Genomic DNA, 21,154 nt, shown 5'->3' with positions numbered 1-21,154 from the left:
GGAATACGTCAATGGTTATTTCAAGTTGAGTCTAAGCCGCCCCAGTTAAATAAAGGATACTCTGCATATGATATATATATTTAATATCTAATTTCCCTTTGGTATTTGAATTTTTTATAATCACTCCCAACATAATATTTGTATATAATAAATGTATGAAATTTGATTATTTCATTACATGTTTTACTAAAAATAAGAACCAAAACTTTCTCAGGAGCGTGAGCGATGAGAAGCCCCACTAAACTTAACTTGCCTAAATTGTTTAGACGTCATGTAATTTTCTTTTCTGTCTTTAGTAAACCACAAGTGCTAAGTCTTATAACAAATAATATTAAGATTTGAATGAGCTACAGTCCTCAACTCCATGTCCCTCAGAAAGTAGTTTAGTTTGTGTGGACTCTGTCGCACTCTAGTGGTACATTTCATGTACTCACAGCCATTAAAATCCAATCTCGTCAGCTGCCTGTTGATTAGTGCCAGTGGCCGATGGCTTCATGAGTTCAGTCTAATAATCAGCAGCAAGAAAAAAGAATAAGTTTAGCTTTTTGAGAAATGCTATCCTCAAGAATCTTACTAAGTCCATGGTAGCTAGATTCGCAGCCAGTAGCACTGATTTGGAGTTATGCATTTATTTATTTATTTATTTTTGCCATATATAAAAATATGCACAGTTATGATTGTGAGTACAGGACAAATGAGAAAATGTGAAGCCGATGGACCTTTATTTTCAAAGGTGACACACTTGACTTGCCTGTTTATGTCCAGTACAGAATATTGTAGTTTAGGATACTAGAAAACTTTCTATTTTGAATTAATATCAGTCCCTCCGTAGTTCCCGAGTGCTTCAGCAGCGTATTTACCGGTTGGTGTTTGGAGGAGACGGGATAAGCCATATTTCTCCGCCTGTTTGGGGGGGTTGTGTTGAAACCTGGCAACCAGATTCGCAGCCAGCAGAGAGTGAACGGAGAGTTGACAGGAACAACATCTCTGCTCTGAGCACACATTATTTATAGAGACGCGTTTCCTCACCCAGCCGCAAAACAATCCGCTTGCTTGAGCCAGCGACCGAGAGGTAACTCGCAAAAGTCAGGTCTGCAACAGCGAGCTGTACCGTCCGTGTAAGTCCGCGTACCCGTTACTCTTTGTTTACAGCGAGTTTATCAACTGTACTAGCTAAGTTGGCTAGAGGCACTGTTAGCTAGCTAGCTGACCCACTAACGTCCGCACTGACGTTAGCCAACGCAGCAGCTAGCGTCATGATGTTGTGGGTTGTTGTTGTTGCTTTTTTTTTTTTTTTTTTTTTTTTTTTTTTTATAATAACATACATCTGGCAAGCGAGGCTATCATAATTAACAGCAGGCCATTCAGCAGACGGACTGATTTGCTGCCGGCGCTATCTAAGGTCAGTCAGCCGGCTGGTTGATGTTTTCACAGAGCACCGACTCTTCGCGGAGACAGCGCAGCAACACTCCGCTGTCGTTTTGGGCTAACTAGCGAAAATGACAAACGCCGCTTAACACGTGTAAAGGCCTGCACGAGGGCATTTAGTGACTGGAGGAGAGTTGCGCTGACAAAATGTTGCTGGAGACAATAGTTTAAGGTCTGCGGTCGGCACTGATATGAGGGGGTTTTGTCGTTAACTGTTGTCACAAAGGTTAATTAGTTATGCATTTGGAGAGCGATCTTATGGAGGCGACTGTATCAGCAGGTTATGCAACTGTGATCGAAGATACGGCGTTCATAAGTGTTGACGAAGATGGGACATGTCTGACATGACATTGCCTGTTTTCCCCCTGACTCGGATGTTAACAGGGTGTATGTCCTCACATGGCACCAGCTTGGCACAGATTTGTTTATGCATGTCCAGTTGAATTGTGCCGTTTCCCCTCTTTGTTGTCACGACTTTTATTATTATTATTATTAATATTATTGTATAGTCTGACACAATAAAGAGTCAAGAATGTGTCATAAACAGATGTAAAATACTTGTTGTGAGTCTGTAACAGAGACTCGAGAGGACACACAGCCCTGTCCCTCTCTGGCCCAGCCCCTTTTCCCACTCCTCCATTGTTCAGTGGATTACATGGAATTTAACAGAGAAAGATTATGATCACACTCAGTTTGTGACTGAACCAGGTGAACAACTTTTAAATGACAACATTTATATAGGGGTCATCCTTTATTAAATTTATTCAGGCATGCTAACGTTAACTTTGTTTTTCTTTGGCAAGTTGTTTGACCATGACAGTGAAAATTCCTCAAATTACAGTCATACCTTTTCCTGGAAGATGACAAGGGACTTTGGAAATATAACTGGAATTCACTCCTTTTCCATTCTTATCTCTGACACACATGCATAGTCTCCTCTACAGTTGTATCTTTTATCAGCTGATGGCATGGAGATGAACAAGACTCCTCTACAAGTCTCTTTTTTATTCATACTAACTTTGGAAAAAGGTCAGTTGTCAAGTAAGTGAAATGTTAAAGGTCACATATAATTTATTTTTTCATACTTGCTATCCTATGGAGCAGTGGGCATTGGTGATGCACCCTTGGGGGGTATTGGGGAGCATTTTTCCTTTTTGTGTGAACATGCCTTGTCTCTGTCAAGGCATATATCCTCTTGCAGGAGGAATTTCATAGAGCTCATAGTTAAATATGAATGAATTTTAATATCATGAATTAGTCTTTGCTGTGCTGCACCAGACAATGCTCTGTTCTGTGGATTTGTGCTGTACCTTACCAGAAATATATAAAAGCATCATACTGGCCAAACAGTCATGACCATATGGTGCTCCGGTGGAAGCAGAATGCTGACTCGCTACATGTTGTTCTTGATGTGAGGATCTCTTGCTTCACAATGGCTCCTGGGCTCGGTAGGATGGGGAGCATTGGCACAGAGAGGCGGAAGCACCTGGTGATGCTAGAGGAAGTCTTGTCCTTCTCTCTGTGTGAGCTTTGCTGGCATTATATTTGGCTATTCAAAAAATAAAAAGAGAAATGCAGGGAGTCAGTTTACTGTATAGTAGTGATGCTGACACAGGGGCTTGTGACAGAGCAGCCTGGGCAACCTTGGAGATGCATCTCTCATCCGTATGACACAAGGGGAGTGGAAGTAATTGTACTCCCAAGAAGCAGCGCTGCTTTTTCTTAAACAGTTAAAAAGAAAAAAGTGGCTTTCTATATTGGAGTTTTTTCAGTGATAGACAGGGTCTTGTTGGATTCAGACAAAGCCATTAAGGGATTTAATCACTTTTTCTTCTTTTCTTTAGGACCTTCAGTATGCTGGTCAGTTGGATTTGAGCAGGTTGAAGACGGCTTAAGAACCTGCTGAGTCAGTCAGAGCTTGAACCTAAGGTAGTCGAAGAGATGGGAAACACAGCGACTAAGTTCCGCAAGGCTTTAATCAATGGGGATGAGGTGCTGGCCTGCCAACTCTACGAGAACAACCCACAGTTCAAGGAGGCTCTGGATCCCAACTCTACATATGGAGAGTCCTACCAGCACAACACTCCACTGCACTATGCTGCCCGGCACGCAATGACACGCCTACTCAGGTCAGGATGTGGCCTGGATAAAATAAACCAAATAAGACAGCAGGCATACCGAGCACATCTGGAGTCACATTTTTTTGGCCTGGCTTCTAGTAAAATGCCGTCAAAGGGTTGATAGATGACTCGTTGTTGCAATTAAACCAATTTATTTGATAAATTAACTTTTTAGTAGTATTGCTGTGCGTACTACTCATTTATCAGATTTCCTTTGAGCACTTTTCTTACTTTTTAATATTGTTTTAGTCATTTGGTCCCATCTACTCCTGTATTGCTGCATTGCTTGAAAAAAAAAAAAAGGAATGTATCATCTCTATATATCTCTGTCCCATCTGTCTCGCCTCATAGCCATCTGTTAGCAGCTTCCAGGAATGCAACATGCTGGGGTGGAATAGGATGGGACTACAAAGGCTTCCCATCTGACAAACCAACAATCTCACATGCGTTTGTCTCTTCTCACATCCCATCTTTTTGTTTCCGATAAGATGTCTTTTAACTCTTGCAATAATGCATGACTTTAAAAACACAGGTTGATTTGTAAAATGGCTGCAAATTATAAAGTACAGCATGTCTGGTTAGGGCATTCTTGTAATTATAGTTTGCACTTAAAGAAACTATATTCTGAGACTCACGACTGAGATACACAAATTTGGATTATAACTTGATATGCAGTATGGGTTCGTATATAGGTTTATTCCCTGATATTCTGTAGATGTGATTTCACGTATGACAAAGCACATGACTAAAAATGTGTTTCAGAACAGAGCTGTTTAATTTTGTTGTTCAGGGGACCACATTTCAAGAAAGCTAAGGGCCCCAGCGGTCTTGTTTTCATTCAAGTTTTTGCTATCTTGTAAGAGGAGAAGAAATCGAGAACAAATTTACATTGCTTTAATATCTCATTTGTGCTCAGTTAGCATTACTGAATAGAAAACCTCAACAACACTGTTTTCAACAAATCGCCATTTGAATCTGATTTGAAATGATATGAATGTAAAGCCAATGCCGGACATAATGATTTACTACTTTTCTTTAACAGTATATATACCGTATTTTGTTGACAAGCAACCCCCACGTCACTAAATCCATCCACTCCAAGTGACCTCAAGCAGTAACTGAATTTCTGAATGATCAAATAATATTTTCTTCAATTCAGATTTACAATTTAAGACCACATCCATACTACTAGCACACACAATTTTGTGTTTAGGTCCTCTGGTTGTGAGGTTTTGCATTTACACCAAAGTAAAAATGTGCATAACAGAAAAATGATTTTTGAGTTTTTGCTATGCTGCAGAAACATGTTACGAGTCCTGAAATTGGCTTACAAAATAAGAAGGAAGGTTAAAAACTGTGTACTCAAATAGGTAACTTTGCCTACCTTAACTGAAGTAAAACATTAACAAAAATCTGTTTGCTTGCCCCCCTCATCAAGTCCGTCAAATAACTTCTGTGCCAATGAGCCAGTTTGAATTTTGTTCTGCATGTCTGTCCTTATCTTATTTTAGGTCTTTTCTCCTAAGCAAAGATGGGAATCCTAACAAACGCAATTTGCACAATGAGACATCTCTGCACCTTCTCTGCATGGGCCCCCAGATCTTGATCTTAGAGACGGCTGCGCAGCCTCGCATGTCACGGCTATGCGAAGATGAACAGCGTCGGGCTGAGTGTCTAAGAATCATCTTGGCATGGACTGGAGCAAAGCTGGACCATGGAGAGTATGAGACTGCCGATATCAATGCCACAGACAACAAGAAAAACACTTGCTTGCACTATGCTGCTGCGTCAGGCATGTCCACCTGCGTTGAGGTAAGACTTAAAAAATGTATAAAAAATGGTTATGCTTCAGTTTGGTCTAATGTTAAATATTCACTCCCAACAATTGTGTTTGAGGTATAGATCAAGGGCTCAATAGATAGACATAGAAAAAGAAAAAAGACCTCAGTAGAATATGGAGCACTTGGAAGAAAGATAAACCATTTGTAAGTGGGACAGATGTTAACACAAATTATTCAATATCTGCCCATTGGTACTGTGATTACTTGCAGAGTTGTGGCTGGCATGTGGTTTTGTGTTAGATTCAGTCGTGATCTTGGGTAAAGAACAACAATTTGCAGTCTCACATCCATCTCATTAAATTTGATCAAAGCCCTCCCTGTTGGGTTTTGGGAAGATCCCTTAATGCAGAACCTCTGTAAATCCTTGGAACAGAGCACATCCCTAAAAATCACACAGATGAATCTTATGTCTTTGTGAAGACACAACCTTTGAATTGAAGCATATAAAACCTGGCTCTGTAACCTCCATTAGGAGGAATGTAGTTTACAATATGAGCACCCGCAATAATAAATTGGATTAAACTGTGGCTGTTGATTATTTTCTATTGTTGAAAGCAAGTACACTGGTGCATAGTAAAATTTAATTTGTATATGGCCAAATGACAGGTCTGGTCTTAGATAACATTAGAAACACTTGGTAGAACATGGGAGAATGTAGTAAAGCACAAAGTCTAAAAGAATGAGCTTGAGAAGCTGAAATTACATTTTCAACCAAAAAACAAATGGTTGTATTTATTTTCTTAACCTGAATCAGTCATTGCTATTCTTAAAAAAAAAAAAAAAGAAAAAAAAAGTTTAAATTTGTTCAGTCTTTGTGCCTACTGCTACTTATGAGAAACAGTGAAACTCTAAAATAGAAAATTTCCAAACACACAAATGTCTTAAGTCCATCTTTAGGTTCTGAAACCGAACAATTAAAATGAATAACATGTTTATCCCAAATACTGTCAGAGTTGGTGGTTCTCCACTGTCGCTGGATTTAAGCTGTTTCAATGTACATGTATAGCAAGTGAGCCTTAGTACATGTTTCTGCATTTTTTTCCCCGTTTTGTTTTCACTTGCTCAGACCCTGGTGCAGAGAGAAGCGGACCTGTTTGCGGAGAACGAAAACCACGAGACTCCATGTGACTGTGCAGAGAAGCAGCACCACAAGGAGCTGGCCCTGTGCCTGGAGTCACAGATGGTCTTTTCAATTGCCCCTGAAGCAGAGGGTATAGAGGCAGAGTACGCAGCCCTCGACCGAAGAGAGGTAGAGAATAACATACCAAGAAGCAGTGGGTGTACAGCTTTCAGTATGTCCCTCTCAACTGGTGTTACTTAAAACTTCTGTCTACCAAACCCTTATCTGGTTCCAGTCTGACTGTTAAAAAATTGAACAAAGAGCCTAAGAGATTTTGTCACCGTTATCGCTGTTTCACATAAAGCTCTTTTCAGCGAAAGCTTAGTTTAGACAGACTCACAATTGCATGCACTCTCTTACAAATAAGTCCAACAAAACAGTCTGCCATAAGTAGGGTGACTCCTGTTATCATCAGCTAGCTCATTTCAGTCTGACGTAGTCATATATTAGTCATTCTCTATATTTGACTTTTAGCGTGAATAAGAAGCAGTCAATCAAGCAAACACGATTTACCTAATGGATTTCTTGTAGTCATTCCCAATGTCATTATTATTAGTATTATGACTGGCAATTTAACATGATCTCGCTTTTTTACTTTTCAGTGAAGATACAGTGAAGAATTTTAGCTAGCTTTTACTTTTAGTGATCCATGTGTTAAAAAGCCATTACATTAAATTGTACAAGTGATGCTAGATGTTAGGAGTCTGTCCTGTTAAGAAAGATTGAGAAAGGTAAGAAACCAACCTCTGTGATATTGAAATTATTTTTCCAAACTTTCCAAAATCAGAAAGAAATAAATAAATAAAAATTAATTAATTTTATTTATATATATATATATATATATATATATATATATATATATATATATATATATATATGTAGGGCACTAACTATGCTAAACAATGCATGTTGTATAATATAATCTTTAATAAATGTATGCTCCCCTATGTTCCATATTTCTTTCTTTCTTCCATTCTCATTGTTTCCCCCCTGATTTCATCATTTATCTCCCCTGCTCTGTCATTACTTGTCTCGCCATCTTGGCCTGGCCTGTTATGCCTTTTTCTTTCCTTCATTCCTTTCCCTGTTATTCTACTTCTCATATTGGTCCCTTTTTCCTGTGCATGCTCTGTCCTGTTCTTTCCCCTGCTCTGTCATTACTTTTCTTGCCACCTTGGTCTGGCCTGTTTTTCTTTTTTCTTACCTTCATTCCCTTCCCTGTTATTCTACTTGTCACATTGGTCCCCTTTTCCTGTGCTTACTCTGTCCCGTTCTCTCCCTGCTCTGTTCTTTAGCTCTACGAAGGCCTGCGGCCTCAGGATCTACGAAGGCTGAAGGACATGCTGATAGTGGAGACGGCTGACATGCTGCAGGCACCACTCTTCACAGCAGAGGCACTGCTACGTGCCAATGGTACTATTGAACACACAGACATACACATGGCTTTAAAATTATTATAAAAAGCGGATAAGCAGGGACTCACAACTATCTTAAAAGCATTCTAATGTACCTGTCATAAATGCATTTCCCTCTTTATATGTCGTTCTGCTGTTTAATTGTAAAAAAAAAAATAAATATATATATATATATATATTATTTCTTATATTGTCTCATGTTTTATGCATGCATGTGATTTATTCATTTAATTATTATTTGCAGTTGAGGATGTGAATAACCTTTTTGAATTTCACTTGCATTTGCTTCATAGTACAGTGTCGTCATCACATGCTCTAGATGCATCTAGATCTAGATTTCCAATCTTAAAATACAATTTACCAAACTATCATTCCACTTCTCATCTGTACCTCAGGTTGTATTAGTAGAATAGATGCAGATAAATGTCTGACAGGTTGCGTTTCATACTCTTCAAATATATCTGGGCTGAGCTTAGCTGAGTGGGGTCTCTAGACCCATGTGCGCTACATATTAGACATACTTTTAGGAGCTTAAAGGGGAGAAAGTGACCCCGGAATGGTTCTATATTTATCCACCACTATCATGGGAATGCTGCCTGTTGAATAGGGATGGGACATTTTAGGATTTTTGTCCATCTCTAAGAAAGGGTCTTTGGTCTTGTATTTCATAATTTCTTGTAAAACCTTTCAGCTATTCTGACTTTTATATTTGCACGTTAGATGTCTTAAGTTTTCTTATCACAATGGTGGCACTTTCCTGCCAAGCTGCAAGCTTGTCTATCTTTCTGTACTTCTGACAATTCTTATTTTCCTAATAATACTTGGATATTTAAGACTAAATGGGAATAATTTTAATTCCAGATATCCTTTAATTGCCAAAAGTGTTAGGATAGGGTCCACTAAATGATGAATTTTAATTGAATGGAGATGTAGGAAATTGTTACAATATTCATCTAAATGAGGCGATTTAGAGTCTGAGTCATTTGATTAGCTGTAAAAGTCTCTTGAGGCTAATAACGGCCTAATTGCACAGTTGACTGTGTCATGTTCCTTATTTTAGGAAGGGATTTAGGGAGTATTTGCACTCTGGCACAGTCCACCAGTTATACAATATTTATACTGAAAAGCTTTCAAAGCTGTTGTTCTTCAGTTAAATTGAAGAGCTATTCTAAAACAGGAAACCAGATGGCAGCAGGTCTATGTGCTTCAACATTGTGCTTACCAAATCTTATGATTCTCCTGTCTTATAAGACCGGATGGACTAGAACAAAAGTCTCATGTGAATACATTTTGTGTACTCAACTGGAGATTCTAACTTAATGCCCAACCTTTTATTAATAAGCACTGACCCTCACTTTTCATCCAGTAATATTTCTTTCTATGGCTATTTTCGAAAATCATTCTTAATAACTCATTGTCCATTTGCTCATAACAATTCTCATGATTCTTTTTTACACTGAATTTGAATTTGTCAGTGAATTTGTCTTTGTAGCACATCAACATTTTTTGCCTTTACCCATGTCTCTCAGACTGGGATAGGGAGAAGCTCTTGGAGGCCTGGATGACCAATGCGGAAGAATGCTGCCAACGTTCAGGGGTACAGATGCCCAACCCACCTCCAAGTGGCTGCAATGCCTGGGACACCTTGCCCTCGCCCCGGACACCACGAACCACCCGCTCCTCTGTCTCCTCCCCAGATCAAATCAGCCTAGTGCCTGCTGATGAGGAGGCTTCTCTGGTAAATAATGTCTTTCTTTCTCACCTTATCTTTTCAAATGATTGCTGTAGGAGGCAAGAAAGAAATTAAAATCTGTACATTTGTCCGAGCTAAATGAGTGTTGATGAGTGTTGCCATATACTGATGATCATGCAGAAGAAAAGAAAAAGACTTCAACCTTGGTCATCATGAAGCACTAATCAACAGAATTGTTAACTCTTAGTTCTCCTCTCAGCTTTCACGCAATCACATATGCATCACTAAAAATATATTGACCATTCATTGTTCTCATGTATCTCTTAGTGACACAGCACCTGATTAAAGCTTAACTGAAAAAAATTGTTATACAGATACCTCTTTGTTTTTTTTTTTGGTTTTTTTTATTCCCCAGAAAGTTTTGGTTAAAATATTAATGGACACTTTAAATGACAGTAGCAGATGTGGCAGTTGAGAACATCCTTTTAGTGAAGTCTGTCGAGTAACTGTACTCATCAGCTAAGAGACTTCAAATGAATTTAAACTACACATCAAGTAGCCTCAAGGAGCAGCATGTATTCCTGGCCAAAAGCTGCTGTAGCAGCAAAGGATGATGCTAGCATGGAACTACACTAAAAGTAACTGGCAGTGTACTCATAAAAACTGTATTCCAAAGCTTATTTAAATTGAGTCCCTACTGTGCCGTAGATTTCTTGAAGTGGTTCTGCTGAACTATTTTAATTTTCACCACTACACCTGTCTTTCTGCATAATGTTGCATTATTTCCTAGCCTTGTATAGCAATCATTAGTATTCAGAAAAATAAACAGAAGCAAGACTTCCTCTATTCCTAGGAGAGCCAGTGGTTTGTTAATTATGTGGCAAGCATTTAAATGCTTTCTAGAAATGCTGTTAGAGTATAAGTTTGAACTCTCTGTAGGCCTGTAAGGAATATCCTAACAACAGATGTAAAAGTATTGTCTGCATTTGTCCTCATAGTTTAACACCACAGGGTGTGCCAACTTCTTATGAGATTGATGCACTTATAGTCTTGCATTTAAATATTTTATTATTTTAGTGCATGTGTGTGAGACATCACCAGCCCTCCCTGGAAGCTTTATTGAGGGAAATGACATTTGGGTGGCAGGGAGGGCAGTGCTACACCACAGTGAATATAGGGGTGAACAAATGACTGACAAGATGCAGGAGGATGGACAGGGGAAGGGAAGAAGGTGGTGCTTGTAGGAACTAGTGGAGTGAACAATGCTGTGCTGTTCCTACCACCTAATTTAGGATTATGATACATCAGCACGGGACAGGAGGGCCCCACGTCCCCCAACATCCAACACCCGACACCCCGAACCCCACTCCCCACCCAGAGACCAAAGAGACACACCAGGGAGCCTGGGCAATGCCCCTGTGGGTGGACACTTGTGAAGTGTCCGAAGAGGGAAGGGCTGTAGGGGTGGGGATGTAGTGCCTCGGGGTGCCGGATCTGCGTCCCTGACACACACAGACCAAGGAGACTGCGGGAGAAGGAAATCTTCCATTCACTGCCATCCTGTAGCCTGCTCTGACAGTCCATCCCCCTGGTTTGGTGCATTAAAATCTTAAGTTGGATGTATGCTGTGCACCTAAATGTGCTTGTGAGATGATGTAAAAGACATTCTATTGCAAAGCTCTGTGCAAAGCATCAGAGAATTGGTAATCAAATAAGTTATAGTACAAAGAGAGATTCTGATATGGCTATAGTATGTTTTTGCAATCCTGCATAAATGTTGCTGTGGCTGAATGCTTATTATTTTTACTCTTTTTAAGACTTCAACACTCAAAGCTCCCATGACTCATAGTGTGCTGTTAAATCATCATGGAAATTCTACTTTCTGCAATTGTGCTTGCAAATCTGCATGTCTGCAAGGTCATCATAGAGCCTTACTGACTCCCAGCTGTGAGAGGGTCAGCACCCCACTGTTTAGTTGCCCTGCTGTTACTCTGACCTTATCAGGAGTTTCCCAATCATATTCAAACATGCTGGAGATTTTCTACGCTAATCCTTTTTATGTGAGCAGTTGTTGTGGAAAAAAAGTGATAAACCAGGTAATTTGACCCATAGACACTTGGCCATAAGCTAATTTTATGCTGTTGGCAATTGAATTGTTTGACCACTAAGACTTGTTTTTAAGACTGTAAATGAATGAATCCCAGAGGTCATCAGCAGAAAAGAAGGGCAAAGTCGGCTGTCCTGTCAACTACTTATAGCTCAGCCTACCTATGTGTTAACTTTCAAATCAGAACTTAGATTTCAGTGTCAAAAACTGTATTTCAGACTTGAATACTTGTTTTTTTTGTTGTGACTCTTGTACATGGTGCAGTATTTTTAATGATTATTGTGGATTGTATGGACCAGTGGACTATGGTAATTATATACTCACTGAGCATTTTATCAGCAACACTTGTACACCTGTTTACTTATTCTATTATCCGCTCAGCTAATCAATCAAGTAGCAATGGTATAGTGCATAAAATCATGCTGGTACAGCTTAATGTTCACATTAATTGTCAAATTATGAAAGAAAATGTGATCTTGGTGACTTTGTGGGTGGCACGATTTTTGATGTTCAGTGTTTCTTAAACTGTTAATCTTCTGTGATTATCACACAGTCCATAAAGTAATCAGAAAGAAAAGTCTTGCTGATGAGGAGGGTCAGAGATTCATAGACTGCTACCTGAAAGGCTGCAGTATGCCAAAAACTCACTTTGACAGGTTGAAAAGCATGTCAGAATGCACAACAACCCTTGAGTTGGATGGACTGCTACAGCAGAAAACCATGTCACGTTTCACACCTGTCAGCCAAGAACAATTTTTTTTTATTTTATTTTTCTGAGGCATCCAGATGATTGGGTCAGAATGTGGTGCCTGCAGCAAGAATCCATGGACCCAACCTGCCTTGTTTAAACAATCCAGGCTGCTGCTGGTGGAGGTGTATTGGTGTTTGGTGATGCCCTTATGGCTGCAATTTACCATTTACTTTCAGCATGATGATGTTCCTTATCGCAAAGTCATCTCAAAATGGCTTCATTTACATGACAAGTTCAGTGAACTTCAGGGGCCTCTCCAGTCAGCAGATTTGAATCCAGTATAACTCTTGTAGTATGAAGGATTATTTCCAGCACCTTAAAGAATTCAGGCCACTGATATTTAAGGCTGTGGAGACAGCGAATGGAGATCCTGGCCAGTATCACTATGGATTTATCATTTTATTCAGCAAGTGTAAATAAGAATAACTGCAAGCATTTAAGTGACATTTCCTTGGACATTGTATGCACATTCGCTTCATCTGTGACATATGACATTTGCTAATCTTTGAAGCTTTTGTCTGGACATTGCTGACAGTGGGCTAAATCATGTGCATCAGAAGCTGTCAGAAAAAGTCATCTTTTTGCATGCTGATTTAGCCCTTAATGGTCATTTCAGTCCAGTGTTCCTGTATGTGAACTGCATTGTGGATAGTTGAAGCTGACAGTTTTGATTTATCAGTTAATTCATGAGAAATTATAGACTGAATTTGTCTAACAGGATCTTTTGTTGTGCCTTAGAGAAGGCATGCCAAGAACTGCTTTGTGCAATTTGACAGTCTACTCAAAGCCCATTTAAAGGTTACAGTTGATTATATCAAATTTTGCTCTTTCACAAATCAATACTTACATTGTTGAAGTATTCTAGGTTCGTTGTGTATTTTTGAGGGTCAATCTTTCACTATAACAAGGTCTGTGTGTGTTTGCCCTTATTTCTATCTGTGTGAGTTTAAGGTTTCTGTGGGTGTGAGAAAATGCACCTAATGACAGAAAAGAAATCAATAAGCCACGTGCTAAGAAGAGGTCATAGGCTGTACTTTGGCTCAGTGTCCTTTCATACATCAAGGACTACCATTGTGTGTTGCTATGTTCAATGAAATGTCGTATTATCATGGCATAATATTCTCTGCTTACTGCTTAATATTAAACTAAGGCCACCGATGACCACATTTTCCCCAATTCAGCTTATTCTTAATATTGCTGAATTTCAGGCTATATCCTGATAAGATATTTTTAAAGGCCACATTAGGTTTTCATTCAAGTATGACTATGAAGATTGCATGTAAAGCAATGGAGGGCCTATTGAAATTGCACCACAGTTTTTAGATTTTCTCAGAAGTTAGTTTTTATGGCAGGCTTTATTTATCTGGCTGGACCTGAAACAGTTTGTATTGTGGCCTAACAAACAGACGTGTATTTTTCTCTGTTTGTTTTGTCTTACAGTGTGGTATCTGCATGTCCTCCATCTCCATCTTTGAAGAACCTGTTGACATGTCCTGTGGTCATGAGTTCTGCAGAGCATGCTGGGAAGGGTAGGCTGTATTTTATTTGGTCTGCAGATTCTGTGGTGTGGCTTGGGATGTCCTCAATTTCATTCCACAGATCTTCTGTGCCTTCTCAGATTTCTAAACCTTAAGATCCAAGAGGGTGAAGCCCACAACATCTTTTGCCCAGCCTTTGACTGCTACCAGCTTGTGCCTGTAGAAGTGATAGAGAGTGTGGTATCCAGAGAAATGGACAGGCGCTACCTGCAGTTTGACATCAAGGTAAAAAAAAAAAAAATATATATATATATATATATATATATATATATAAAATTCTTTTACAGTGAACCTTTCTGCACCAAATATTGAAATGATCAACTACTGTAAATATTAACATAAATGTAGAATGTCAAAATAAAAGTCTCAAACCCTGGCAATATAGACAAGAAATGTAAAGAATGAGATTTAAACCAACTGCCAGATTTTTTTTTACTCTGACATCATAAACAGTAAAATACGGACCAATGTCAGTATCACAAAACCCAACACACAGCTCTTCTCATTTATACCATTAGTTACGTTTTACCCACCAAGTACGGCATTTACTTTAGTTTGGCCTCAGCATAAGTGTTTTTTCCCTCCTATAACTGTTCTTAATTGACAAGACTAAGACATACACATCTTAAATGACCAACCTTTACAACCTGTGATTGTAATTGGTTCTAGCTCAGGATCTATGCTGCAATCATTCCCCTTTCTTTCTCCCTATTTCTTGCTGGCCTCTCCGCCAATTACTGATTGACATAAAAGCCGTAAAAAGCCCAAAACAAAATTTAAAAATCTAAAAGAAAGGTGGTAATTTTCAGTTTTTTAAGCTGTACAGGAACAGTGATTGTATTTGGGCGGTGATTTTCTTTGTTAGGTTAAGGCTGAATTACTTACTTACAGTACTCAAAGAGAAAACCATCTATAGTGTAGGGCAACATTGTGGAAATGGATTGAATGGTTCTGATGATCTTTCAAGACAGAAGCATCAAAACTCACCTGTAATATTTTGGTAGATTTTTACTCCAATACAGTCACCATTGTAAACAAAAATAGTTTTTGATATGCCAATTAATTTACGTAATTGCTTCTGTTTTGTCACAGGCTTTTGTGGAGAACAATTCAGCAATCCGCTGGTGTCCTGTGGCAGGATGTGAAAGGGCTGTGCGACTTAACACCCAGGGTCCTGGGACCTCCACCTCAGACACTCTTAGTTTTCCCCTCCTTCAAGCACCTGCAGTAGATTGTGGCAGAGGCCATCTCTTCTGCTGGTCAGTATTCACACACTTTGTATTAGATGGTCTAGAATAATATAGGCATTGCTGTAATTTTGCATATCATAGTTTAGTTATAAACTCTTGTATTCTTAGATAACAGTAATAATTGCTTAAAAATAAATAAATAAAGAAATATGTGTGTGTATATATATATATATATATATATATATATATATATATATATATATATATATATATATATATACTGGCTTAGTGCTAAACTGTTTATTACAATGGTTGAGTTACAGAAAATTTTACTTAATTTTACTTAATTTACTTAATTTTTATATATATAAAAAAACATGAACTGGAAACATGTATGTATGAGAAGTTTGTCAGAACAAATTGATTCATAAGATGTAGTTCTTCACCTTGCATATTAAATATATATTTTTTTCTCCCACAACCTCCACTATCATGACCTTAACCAGGCCTTGTATAATACTAAATACTTCACTGCATCTTGCCTCACTATATGATTCCTCAAAGTGGTCATTAAACTCACTTTTACTTGAGGGTTTGGGTGACCTGACATTAAGGTAACAGGATGTAAATAGTAAAGGTCTTACTTTTACTGTTCCCCAAAGAAGGCATAAATGGCCATGTGATGGTGGTTGACAGTTTTGACTGGCGTGTGCAATTGATGCGTATCACTTGCCTGTATAGGCAAGAGCCAGCCAATTGCAACAAATAGTCCATTTTACCACAAATTGTCATTTTAACCAACTGTGTGTGTTCCAGGGAGTGTCAAGGTGAGGCCCATGAGCCTTGTGATTGTGAGACCTGGAAGTTGTGGTTACAAAAAGTCACAGAGATGAGGCCAGAGGAATGTGAGTATTGGTGGTAATTTATTTAATTTATTTTGTTGGGTACACTATGTTTTACAAAGTGACTTTACAAAAAATATAGTTTTCTTAAACATCTGAGTTGATGCTGTTTTTACAAATTTACTATGAAATTGTTTTAATGATTTCAGGCTCTACAAACAAGTAGAGTTTAGAAGCAAGGATGTCTAGCTTGCTTGTAGATTTTGAAACAGCTTAGTTTATGAGCCATCGTCCTAACTTGCAATGGAATTTCAGGTAAAATTTTCTGTAACTCAACCATTGTAATAAACAGTTTAGCACTAAGCCAGTTAAAATCCAAATGGCAGATGATGAATTATTGATTAAAATGAACAACCCACCTGTTGAAAGTATTCAATATTACGAAGCACTAATTGGAGTGTAGGAAATCTAACAGATGATTTAAGATGGCTCAAGCTGCTCCATCATGCCACTTGGTTGACAAGATAAAAGCGATTCTTCTGCTTTGGAACTATCTTCCATTTCTATTTCCCCAGATTCTGTTTTATCTCATCTTTTCAAACGACATATCTGAGGCGCTTTGATAATAGCCAATTATTCTGTCTCTGCTAGTGTGCGGGTGTGTACAGCTGTGTGCACGAGGGTGTATGTGTGGTTGGGCGGATGTGTGAGCATCTTGGGAGATGTAGGCAAAATATTAAAGGAATATGCGTAAATCAGGCAGGACCATTTGCCACTCAGTTCAGTGGTCTCTTCAGAGACTGTGGTAATGGCCATTCTCACTCTGTCTCATTATTGTTGTTATTTGGTCTGTTTACCTCCCCGTCTGCCTCTTGAAGTGGCTGGTGTGAGTGAAGCTTACGAGGATGCAGCTAACTGTTTATGGTTGCTCACCAACTCCAAATCCTGCGCCAATTGCAAGTCCCCAATACAGAAAAATGAGGGCTGCAACCACATGCAGTGTGCAAAGGTAAGGTATGCAATATATAATTATGTGACTATTTTATTTGAAGATATGTCTAGGCTAGTTTTTTGTCAATTTATAATTTGGTATACACTTTATTTAGCAATCTAAAAGTTCGTGGGTAGTGACATTATAAAGTCAATGGCAATAGTTCCAGTGTCACACTGAAGTGAATTCGACAGCTGGCTCATCGACAATAAAAAGTTACATATTATTGCTCCTGAGTGGAATTTAATGCCCTGCCTTCCTGGGTAAGACAACCACCAAAGTTTTCATCTTGTTTGTTGATGATCAACACAAGGGATTTAGATTTTCCACAAGGACAATGGAAGGGCCGGTAACAACATGTTTCTTTTTAGCAACGTACAGCCCTTTCTTTTCCTGATTTTCTTAGAAACTTAGTGAACAGTTGCTACCTTCAAACTTCAGAAGCCTTATGGAAACAAAAGATCTAAAGTAATGGCTAATTAAATGTTTTCCTGTAGGGTAGCCTTTGTTGTGTCATAGAACTATTTTTGAATCTTGTGATGATATGCCTTATTTAACTTTCAAATATATCACCATGCTCTTGATAAATTAGCTCTTGGTTATTCACGTTTAGGCAGTCTCTTTGTTTGCTCATTATTCAAGCTTTTTAGTGCCTGTTTTGTTTTTTTAGAATATGAAACATAAGAAGATAGCCTTATGATAGATCATCACATTCATACTACTATCATTCAAGTTTGTATTCATTCTAAAAGTTTACTTTACATCTGGTGGCTTATGGTACTTTCATCAAGTCAGCAATTTATTTTAATTTCAGCAATCTATCAAATCAAGTCAAGCCTTGTTAGGAGTCAGCTTCTCTTTTAGTCAGAGCAATACTGAAGTGAAGGAGAAAAAAACAAAACAAAACCAACTCAGTGAGTAATAGAGTTGTTGTATTTGACACTGATAATGACACAGGCATGTTGCCTGACTGCAGCTCTGATTCTAACACTGTTGCTGGAGGGCAGGCCACGACAGGAGCCCAGTGCAGCGCACAACCAGGCTCCTTTTGTCTTCATGACAGCAGTGTCACTGTCTCCTTCCCAGTTAAAATGACTGACTGGAGATAGAGATTAGTTTGAGAGGAATGGAAGAGGTTTCACATATTGAAAGGCCACAGAAGGCTCAGCCTCTTGACCTGTTATTACCTGGTAAGAAATGGACATATCCCTGTTGCTTGGAAACATAAGACTCAGTGTTGCCATTCAACATTTCTGTGTCTTTTTGCTGCTATGTCCTTCCCTCTGGGCTGGTCTCACACTTGTATTTCTTATCTTAAGTCTCTCCATTTCACAAGCTGTCTTTTTGTGGGTCTCTCTCCTTCCATTCATGTCACCTCCCACTCTTTCATTTTATATTGATTTTCCCGAAGTGTCATGTACGCAGTAGTTCAAGACAACAGAGGTCTCAGCCTTCTGGGTTTTGTGTTACTGTGGCTAACTTGTCACTAGCAGAATTACTTGTGGCATGGGGAAAGATATCAAATAAACAAACAGGCTTTGGATTAGGGCTGGCCAATGATTCGATATCAACATATATTGCAATAGAACATGAACATAAATTTCATTATAAATTATTTAAATTTATCACTGGCTGAGGTTCCGGCTATAGTGCTACTGTCAGTTTGTGGCATTCAAGCGAAGATAAAGAGCAGAACAAGCTACATTGGTATGTCGTCATGTACACCACACGCTGTAGAAGGCCAGGCTACAAAGCAGTAAGTGTTAGCTGCTAAATGTTTACCACTGACCATTATAGAAATTGAGCAAACATCCACAAGTCATAATAAAGCAGATGAAATAGTTGATAAGAGAGAAGAAAGTAATTCAGTGGCGTGGAAGAGGTTAGACAGAGCTGTGCCTCACCAATTGTCTGCTCTAAGAGAAATATTTGCTAGTGCCCCACTTTCCTCAACAACAAACATAAGTAGACCATTGCACGAAATAATGAATAAGTTGCAGATAAATATATTATAATTGCAGAACATATATTGAGGAAACAAGTTCAAACACATAAAAGGCAAATTGTAAAATGAGTAAAGATGGGAAAATGTATTGCAGCAGTTATTCACTATCAATATTGGAATTGTATCATTTTCACTGAAATTAAGAATATATCATGATATAAATTTTGGCCATATTCCTACATAGTCCTACTTTGGATTGGAGTGTTTTGTTGTTTTACACAATGGGAATTGTTGATCTCAAATGCAGTCTGAGTGCCTTCTAGTGGCAGCAGGCACCACTATGTTCAAACTATTGTTCTGCCATTAGAAGAAGATTAAAATATACATAGATGTGTGAAAAATTTTGAGAGTTACACTACTGATGTTACACTACATCAACTGTGTCGTGAAGTTTTTTTTTTTTGTTTTTTTTTTGGAAGGATATGTTAAAATGTGCATAACCTTAGTACAGCCTAGTCAGCCTAGAAGAGCAAGAGCAATATGCTAAGCAGTTTTTGCTGTATCAGCTAACCAGAGCTACTTCAAGTCCATTATTACTGTTTTCACCCTGTAGTGCAAGTATGACTTCTGCTGGATATGTCTGGAGGAGTGGAAAAAGCACAGCTCGTCAACAGGAGGCTACTATCGCTGCACCCGCTATGAGATAATCCAGCAGGTGGAGGAGCAGTCCAAAGAGATGACAGAGGAGGTATACACACAGACCACAGAGGACCACTGTCCTGTAGTCAAACTGCACATCACTTTCACCATGTTTTTCAGTTACTGTAATGCAGTATAAAGGTATTAACATAAAGGAAATATGCTGGAAGATTTTTGGACATTTTATATTGCAGTTTAGTTCTAAATGTTAAGAGTATTTCACATATTAAGTATTACATCATATCAGAGATAGTCTTTTTTATGACTTATTTTTCTAATCAAAACCTGTTAATTTCCAAAATAAAAATGTAGTTTAAATGACTAGCTAAAAATAATATCTTAAATAAGTTAACTACAACATACACATAACCAGTTAGTGGCTAGACTCTTATCCATGGAGCCATGCACACACCAGTCCTGTCTATCTTCATCAAGGTTTATTCTTAGTCTTCACCAGCATTCCTCTCAGTGACAAGTACCAATTTCACCTGTTGGACTACTTTCTTTTGTACTGCTCTCAATCACATACTGACCGACTCCTCTCTGAGGGGGAACAACATGCTCAGGGGTTTATTATTGACTGTGACTCATGTTTCCTCATGGCTTTAAAGGCAGAGAAGAAGCACAAGAGCTTTCAGGAACTTGACCGTTTTATGCACTACTACACACGTTTCAAGAACCACGAGCACAGCTATCAGGTAAACAGTTCTGGCTCTGCCTTTCTATGATGTGTGCACTGCTTAGTGTGCAGCCATGTATTGGTTTAAGTTAGTGGATGTAGCCAGTGGCAGCTTGTCTGTTAATCTGTAATATTTCTGGAGACTGGCCTACTTTTTAGACAATTGGCGGTTGTTGTGGCGACAATAATCAGACATCATAATACCTTGTTTAAAAAGAGCAACTACTCCCATTTTTCATTTACGTAGCCCCATATTGTAGCATTGTCTTGACTGATCAGTCTTCTGAAGGCATTTCTCCCAAACAGTAACAGCCTTTGTCTTTACCGCAATAGCTGGAGCAGCGCTTGTTGAAAACAGCCAAAGAGAAGATGGAGCAGCTCAGTCGAGCCCTCAGTGGAAGTGAGTGAGCAGCGTGCCATAACAATGTCCCTCTTTATTACATTTAGACACATCTTAATCTAGTCCTCTGATAATGAGCTTTGGGAAGAAGGCAAGAGAGAGAAAAAACAGGTGTTTTAATAATGTATTAACTACAGTGGGTTTCGTTATTATTCAGCAGACGTGATTAAGTTACAAAAGACCAAGCAGCTCTTTGCGAATATGCTTTGTCTGGAGTTCTTTAAAGGCCAGTCTGTACATGCAATCATCACCTGTTTTGTGCTGATATATTTCTGTAGATTGTAATTGGAATGGTGTACTTACATAAGGCTGTTTGCCAGCTACCAGAGAAATGGAGATGGTCATAGCTCACTGGTCACGTCTTTGGTCACTTGAAAAATGCACAGTTAATCTTG

The 21,154-nt window shown here is 38.7% G+C and overlaps 1 protein-coding gene across 2 annotated transcripts in view; it reads left to right on the top strand.

Annotated features, from left to right (window-relative positions):
* Positions 1–957: 957 nt before the first annotated feature.
* ankib1b (ankyrin repeat and IBR domain containing 1b) overlaps positions 958–21,154 on the top strand; it is a 28,249-nt gene continuing 8,052 nt past the window's right edge. Inside the window, exons 1-14 of one of the 2 annotated variants that reach the window (XM_029504515.1) lie at positions 958–1,118; positions 3,273–3,557; positions 5,060–5,360; positions 6,456–6,638; positions 7,805–7,922; positions 9,454–9,662; positions 13,916–14,004; positions 14,094–14,238; positions 15,106–15,272; positions 16,020–16,108; positions 16,924–17,054; positions 19,595–19,729; positions 20,292–20,378; positions 20,693–20,759. In XM_029504515.1, the coding sequence (XP_029360375.1) occupies positions 3,370–3,557; positions 5,060–5,360; positions 6,456–6,638; positions 7,805–7,922; positions 9,454–9,662; positions 13,916–14,004; positions 14,094–14,238; positions 15,106–15,272; positions 16,020–16,108; positions 16,924–17,054; positions 19,595–19,729; positions 20,292–20,378; positions 20,693–20,759 (1,909 nt within the window). In that variant the 5' untranslated portion in view covers positions 958–1,118; positions 3,273–3,369. Of the gene's footprint in view, positions 1,119–2,824; positions 2,952–3,272; positions 3,558–5,059; positions 5,361–6,455; positions 6,639–7,804; positions 7,923–9,453; positions 9,663–13,915; positions 14,005–14,093; positions 14,239–15,105; positions 15,273–16,019; positions 16,109–16,923; positions 17,055–19,594; positions 19,730–20,291; positions 20,379–20,692; positions 20,760–21,154 lie in introns of those variants that run through there. The other variant, XM_029504516.1, reaches the window with a different exon arrangement.

Source organism: Echeneis naucrates, chromosome 6, assembly GCF_900963305.1.
Source record: "Echeneis naucrates chromosome 6, fEcheNa1.1, whole genome shotgun sequence".
In the NCBI taxonomy this organism is placed as follows: Eukaryota; Metazoa; Chordata; class Actinopteri; order Carangiformes; family Echeneidae; genus Echeneis; species Echeneis naucrates.
The sequence above is the reverse complement of the archived record's forward strand: the minus strand, read 5'-3'. Positions and strand labels throughout refer to the sequence as shown.